This window comes from Sorghum bicolor, chromosome 9 (assembly GCF_000003195.3).
Source record: "Sorghum bicolor cultivar BTx623 chromosome 9, Sorghum_bicolor_NCBIv3, whole genome shotgun sequence".
In the NCBI taxonomy this organism is placed as follows: Eukaryota; Viridiplantae; Streptophyta; class Magnoliopsida; order Poales; family Poaceae; genus Sorghum; species Sorghum bicolor.
Window position 1 is genome coordinate 11,888,428 of NC_012878.2, and position 7,516 is coordinate 11,895,943.

The window sequence follows — 7,516 nt, forward strand, 5'->3', positions numbered from 1 at the left end:
TACTTTTATTTATATTTTTTTATTCCACCACGGTGAATATCCGTGTGGGCTTTTACATACCACACAATTTATTCACATGGGATTTTAGTATTTAAGATGCAATGAGTTATATAAAATATTTTTATTATATTTTCTAATGCAATAATAATGCAGAAAGATAAATATGTTATGGAGAAATGATGATGAAAAATAAATATGCTAAAAACAAATGCAGAAAAGATAAATACAATAAACCTACTAAAGCTAGTGATACATTAAATTAGCAAAAATCAAGATCATTATCAAAATCTTCACACCAATTGCTTCCCCGGCAACGGCGCCAAAAATGCTTTTGGACATTCGTTAAGTGCAATAAGAATAAGAAAAATTCCGCAAGCGTACAGAACATCATCGTAGCATTTTACTAGGAGTATTCCAGGTATCGTTATTTATATTTTACTACTGGGAAGCTAAGGTCAAAGAATTTGATAACTTACTATCATGCATCTACTAATTTAATAAACCAACTAGACTAAAGTAGGGGTAAATGATATATGATAGGTAATAATATAAAGGTGAGAATTCTATGATAAATGCGTAGATAGCCATAGCGGGAGGACAATGCGAGAGACCTAGGTTCCTGTATACTTTTGTATTACTTCAATTCTATCATAACAAAGAATGAATACATATAACAATCACATATTAGCACTTTGGGACATCAGAACACCAACCACGGAAAGAGAACTGGAAGGGGGCTAGGAAGCTCTGACTACGGTCCTACAAACACCGATCCGAACGAGGTGGAATACGTCGACCGTTAGGGCTGTCACTACCCTAGGGCTACCATAACAATCCGCAGAACTGGGTGCAACCTCAGGTAACCTCTAGTATTCACCACGTCTACACTAACGATTACTACTCTAATTACCATGAATAACTAGAGCACTCGATGCGAACAGAGATCCTATGCCAAAATATAATAACTACACTACTCGATAATAATAAAGGCATAAAAGTAAATAGAGAAGATAAATATATTAAAGCATAAGTCCTACAATAAATATAAAGACATACCGAAACTCTGAAGACTTCTCCAGAACCGAAGCGCACCTCCGCTCTCCCTAACTCCTGACTAGAACAAATATACTACATTGGAATGTCTAGCCCTAATTCTCTATAGAGGAAAGGTTATCCTTCGAGGGCACCTCTCAACTCTATAATGATGTGTTCTCCTCTAGGGGCCAGGGGCCTTGCTTATATAGCCTCCTCCTTTTGTGCCTTTTTGGTTCAGCAGGCGATATGGTACTAAACTTTCCACCATATCTCATTAAAATGCACATAGGCCTTAATGGACCAAAATGTGATTTGGGCCCAATTAATCCCGCAGCTCTTTTATGTGGAGTCCTTTTATTAATATCTCTTGATTCCGAACTCTAAATATAGCAAATAATATATGCATTTCGATCAGCTCGACGAGATATTTGTAATGGTGTACTCCATTATGTGATTGGTGCTTGTACCAGGGCGGGCGCCCTAGGATCAAGGGTGGGCGCCCTGGCCCTAGGCCCGTCTCGGCTCCGCTTCGGTCGAGTTGCTTCTAGAGTCTTCCTGATTATGGAAAATTACCGCACACATGAATTCTCTATGTAAACCCGACGTGTGGGCCTTTCCTTCGTATTTCCTGATAACCCCCTGCAGAAATAGACAAACAACAAAACTCGTAGAAATCTGTCAGATGAAACCCTAAGTCTAGGTGTCGGTTGCATTTGGATCCTTTTTCATGATTAGTTGACTGTTAAATGTGAGCATTAAGGACCGTCAACGGTCTTTTATACATCCTTTTTCGTCCTTGAAATTTGGGTGTGACAAATTGGTATCAAAGTTTTATTTACTATAGGACGCAAGTCTAGTTAGTAATGGTCGGATTTAGCATCCTTGCTTCACTTGTTTCATGCTTTTTACTAAAGCCTTGTTATTTATTAGAAGTCTTATCTTTTATGCTTCCTTAATCTTATTCTACTATGAAATTTATTGCTTCTATCTAACACATGTACTCGCCTTCTTCTCGCATCGCTTCCCGTACTCACCTTCTTCTCCACGTCGCTCTCCTTCTTGATGGTTATGTCATTGCTGAGACCAAGGGGCACCGCGCCCACGCATCTGTAGGCTCGTAGCATGCCCCGCGCCACCCGTGCTCCCTCCCCTTCCTTCCCTCGCGCCACCGTGCCCTCCACGCACCCCACTGTCCCTATGACCTAGCTCCATGCACACCACCAGAGATGAGAACGACGGTGGCGGCTCCAATGAGGTAGATTGCAGAGGGACCAAGATTTGAGGCCTTCTCTAGATCTAGATCTGAGCTCTCCTTCTCATTCTCCTCTAGATTTGGCCCTTCTCCTCCTTCTACTCGTCCTCCTCCTCCTCTCCCCTCTAGATCTAAGGGATGTGGCGGTGGCTAGAGTTTCAGTGAGCTCTTAGGGTTCAGATCTCGCCATGTTGCAATGGTTTCCTCTAGATGTTGTAGAAGAGTTCTAGTTGATGTTGCGGTAGTACTGCTTTCAAATTGCATGTATGCAATAGTTATTGCATGTTGTGACAACAGTTGTTCGGTGATGTTGTAATGATATGTTTATGGTGTTTCAACATAATGTTTCAGCTGTTTTTCTTTGTTATAATAATATGTTCAAGGTGTTTCAACGTTTTCATCCCAAAGTTGCAGCTGTTATCACTTTTTGTTTGTTGCAATACACATGTTCATGGTGTTTCAACTACTTCAATCTATTATTGTAGCAGTTTCTTCGGTGTTATTTCAATAACATGTTCATAGTGCTGTATCATTCTACTGTTGCAGTGGCAAGGGGGGAGCAGGCGTCGGGGCGGAGATGTTGGGGCACAGTGAGGTTGGGGGTGGGCGGATCCCATGCGTGTGAGTGGCGGTGGGCGGGTTTCGTGCGCGGGGCGGAGCGGAGGAAGGGTTGTTCCAAACTTTACTTTCTTCTTCGTACGGGGCGGGCGATAATCTTTACTTTCTTCTCCATGCGGGGCGGATGGGGTTGCGATTCGATACGAGAGGGCAAGGATCGTTTTTGATCTCCACTTTCTTTTTCTTCTCTACGGGGTAAGTGGGGAGAGCACGATTCGACGCTCGCTTGGCGTCACACTGGAGCTCGGATTGGACGTCCGGACGCTAGCAGTTCTGGAGAAAATGTATTCGCATCTTATATGTGTTTTCAATGGAAAATGGGCCTTGTGCCATTATATTATATCCTAGTTATGCATCAGTGTCAAGAGTCAACCCTAGCGGTCTTGCCCCGCTTAGCCCGCTATGTCCTTGCTTGACTAGTAGTCTGCTAGTACTAGACCCATAGTTACCCGAGAAATCGGAACTCGGCCCCTCGCCGTCTAATTCTAGACACCGCAACAATGGCGACGACGAGGAGGACAACCATGCTCTGCCGCCTCTTTGCCTGTGCCGCCGTTCTTCTTCTCGTCTTCCACCATGTACCACTCGCTATCGGACAACCGTTCCCGCAGCAGGTCTGCAACGACACCTCCGGAAACTACACGGAGAACAGCGCCTACCAGGCAAACATCCGTCTCCTCCAAAGCGCCCTCCCAAACAAGGCGTCGTCCTCCCCAGCTCTCTTCGCCACCGGCACCGCGGGCACGGGGGCGGACGCGGCCTACGCTCTTGCGCTCTGCCGCGGCGATACCAACGCCTCCTCGTGCGCGAGCTGCGTCTCGGAAGCGTTCGTGTACGCGCAGCAGCTCTGCGCGCTAAAGAAAGGAGCCACCATGTACAACAACCCCTGCATCCTACGGTACGCCGACTGGGACTTCCTGGCCAACACCACCGACAACAGGGGGAAGCTGATCGCCTGGAGCTTCGACAACGTCAGCTCGTCGGCGGCACCGGCGTTCGACGCTGCCTCCGGCCGGCTCGTCAACGCAACCGCTGACTACGCGGCGAACAACTCGGCCAGGCGCTTTGGCACAGGTGAACTGCCGTTTGACCAGACTTACCCCAAGATCTACTCGCTGGCGCAGTGCACACCGGACATGACGGCGGCGGACTGCCGGACATGCCTTGGGACCATCATCAGGACGTTCACGCCCACGTATTTCACCGGGAAGCATGGCGGGAGAGTCTTAGGAGTGCGCTGCAACTTCAGATTTGAGACATATCAGTTCTTCTCTGGCCGCCCGCTATTACAACTCCTGGCGCCGCCCGGGCCACCGCCATCGCCATCGCCACAGCCATCGGTGACCGGCCAAGGTGGAGTTTCGCTTAAACAGAAGCCACTTATCTTAATACATGATTTCCTTTCCTAAAGATAATAATTGGACAGTTCAGTACTGTTTACCAAGATAGTAGCAGTGCGCCTGGTGCGCTATTGAGATAAATAAATAATAATGCAACTCCCAGTGCTTTTTTTTTAACCGTGGGGCCAGTTTTTATTGAGAGCTTTCACTTTTTCAGGGAGAAGAAGAGATAGAACAGCACTGATCTTGGCCACTGCATTGCCTTTAGCTGCTGCAATATTAATAGCTCTCGCAGTGACGTGTTTTTGTTTTCGGAGTAGAAGAACAGAAGCACGACAGGACTCTGCAAAACCATGTAAGTCTGCCTAAGTTCATCAATCAGTTTAATTGTTGTAACTATGTCATAATTCAGGTACGCTCTAATCAAGAGGATGCCTATATGAGAATTACACTAACTTATATATCTACACATAATGTATATCTTAATATATATCTAGGTGCATAGTAAATTATATTTACTTAGAAAAGCCAGGGAGACAGTAGCAATCAAGTTCTATTTATGTAGGGAAAACCTTATGTATGTGAGCTGTGACACAGTATATATCTATTATCTTCCCGACAGATTCTACTAATCCAGACAACATCCAAAGCATCGATTCACTCCTTCTTGACCTATCCACCCTACGTTCAGCAACGGAAAACTTTGCTGAAAGCAGTAAGCTTGGCGAAGGAGGGTTCGGAGCGGTTTATAAGGTACAAATCATATCCAATTCTGGATTTTTTTATTTTAATAAAGTTCTGAACTTGTTGGTGTGTGCATCTCATGATGCCTGAGTGCCTTTTAATTTCACACGCGCAGGGAGTCCTTCCTGATGGCCTAGAAATTGCAGTGAAGAGGCTCTCGCTTGGCTCCAGACAGGGAGTGGAAGAGCTGAAAACAGAGCTAGTATTGGTCGCCAAGCTTCAGCACAAGAACCTTGTGAGGCTCGTAGGCGTTTGCTTGGAAGAACAAGAGAAAATACTTGTGTATGAATACATGCCAAACAGGAGCCTCGACACCATACTTTTTGGTACGTTTCTCTTCAAAAATAAAATAGCCGTTTCACAATATCAGCAAGCATCATAAATGCCAAGAATGAAGCACTTCTTTCTTTTATTTCTCATGGGTGACATGAGAGAGTGCAATGTTTGCTAAGGTCCTAGTTTTTTTTTTTGAAAGGGAAGGCCCTAGTTATTAGGTATGCAGTTTTAGTTTGGTATATTATAATGATGTAAAAAGTAGGAAAAATTGGCATTTTATGTTTTAGTACATAATAAAAACAGAGAGAATAAGCAGGTTAATGCCTAGGGGGAAAAAAGAAGTCAATGCTAAACGAAGCATTGTTGCTCTGCGTAGATCCGTCTTTTTTAAAAATGACATAAAACGTTTATTGTTTGGATGGCAGATTCTGTGAAAAGCAAAGAGCTAGATTGGGGGAAGAGACTCAAGATTGTAACCGGAGTTGCTCGAGGCTTGCAATATCTCCATGAAGAGTCTCAACTCAAGATAGTTCATCGAGACCTCAAACCAAGCAATGTGCTACTTGACTCTGATTACAATCCAAAGATATCTGACTTTGGCTTAGCAAAGCTCTTCGAGAAGGACCAATCCCAAGGTGTCACTAGTCATATCGCTGGAACATAGTAAGTAGAGAATATGTTATACTGCATTTCCTTGGAGAATTAAGCATACCGAGATATGTAACACTGGTATGGTATATATAGCCTAAGATGCTAACTGTTAGGTGCATATTTCAGTGGATACATGGCACCTGAATACGCGATGCAAGGGCAGTATTCGGTGAAGTCAGATGTTTTCAGTCTTGGTGTTTTGATCTTGGAGATGGTGACAGGGAGGAAAAACAGTAGCTTGGATAACTCGGAGGAATCAGTCGACCTCTTAAGTCTCGTGAGTACTTCTGCAGCTGACAAAGAATAATGTTCAGAACTAAAATTTCTTGTAATGGCCAAATAATTTATCGCATATGTACAGGTATGGGAGCACTGGAGCACAGGAACAATCGAAGAATTGCTGGATCCATTCCTGATGAGCCGCCAAGCTCCCCCAGATCAGATGTCGAAGCTCGTCAACATCGGGCTGCTGTGTGTTCAGGACAGCCCTGCAGATAGGCCGACGATGTCATCTGTAAGCGTCATGCTTAGCAGCAACACAGTCTCGCTCCAGGTCCCGTCGAGGCCTACATTTTGCGTTCAGGAGTTGGAAGGCGACTCGCACCTTTACACGGATGCGTATAAAAGGGCACTAAAGTTGCAGTCCACCGACAAAACAAAGGCAACGATAATGTCGCCGAATGAGGTGTCGCTCACAGAGCTTGAACCAAGATGAGAATGAGCCTTCAGCCTTCCCAAGGTGTATCACGCAGCCTCTCATATATATACTCTACTTTTGACAAATAAATCTCCTACTTGCCCGAGATACCCTAACCATGTGTTTGTGCATTTAGGATTCTCTTGGCTTGTAAGAATGAACTAGCTAGGGCCTAGGAGTAATAAAAAAAATTAGGAATATATATTATGTACCAAAAGATCCAGTCATATAACATCATGTTCAGGGTCATGTAGGGTATCTACTTATGCCATTTCAATTCAGTGTATTGGTGTAAGTTATAAATCTAAAAGAGACTATATATGTTTTTTTTCTGTGTATATTTCGAGAGCTCAATGGATTATTACAGGTATTTCTGAACTACTTCTCGTTCCTCTTTGATTAACCGTTTTAATGCTGAGGATGCTTTTGTAGTCCCTGCTCAAGGCCAAACTGGAAGCCTTTGGTTAATCTGAAAGCAGGATGTTACCATTAATATAATAGATCACTCCCCTAACTGCATATTTGGCTTGTGTAATAATAATCTAGATCACAAATAGTTTGACTTAGTCTGTTTTCATGGTGATCCCCATCACCAAAACACTGCCTCTATGTGGGCTCAAGTGCTGCATTTTGTTGTAAGTAATATCACCCAGCCAGTGTTCTGTATGGGCGACCTTAATGATATGCATCCGAATGAAAATTAGGTCCTGGTAGGCCTGACCTTAGACGTATTAATCCTTTTTGTGATTATGTCAAACCATGTGGTTTTATTGATCTGGGTTATAGTGGCCGTCGTACACCCGCTCCTACTTTCGAACGACTTGATCGATGCTTGGCGAATGCAGAAAGATGTGCAGCTTACCCCAGACGACGGTCTACCATCTCCCCATGCTTTGCAGTGAC

At 44.1% G+C, this 7,516-nt stretch overlaps 1 protein-coding gene across 1 annotated transcript; it reads left to right on the top strand.

The window, feature by feature from the left end:
• Positions 3,306-6,994, top strand: LOC8055762 (cysteine-rich receptor-like protein kinase 10). Its single transcript, XM_002439421.2, has 7 exons — positions 3,306-4,258; positions 4,463-4,600; positions 4,868-4,998; positions 5,105-5,315; positions 5,691-5,928; positions 6,043-6,193; positions 6,278-6,994. The coding sequence occupies exons 1-7, from the start codon at positions 3,406-3,408 to the stop codon at positions 6,629-6,631; spliced, it is 2,076 nt and encodes a 691-aa protein (XP_002439466.1). The 5' UTR covers positions 3,306-3,405; the 3' UTR covers positions 6,632-6,994.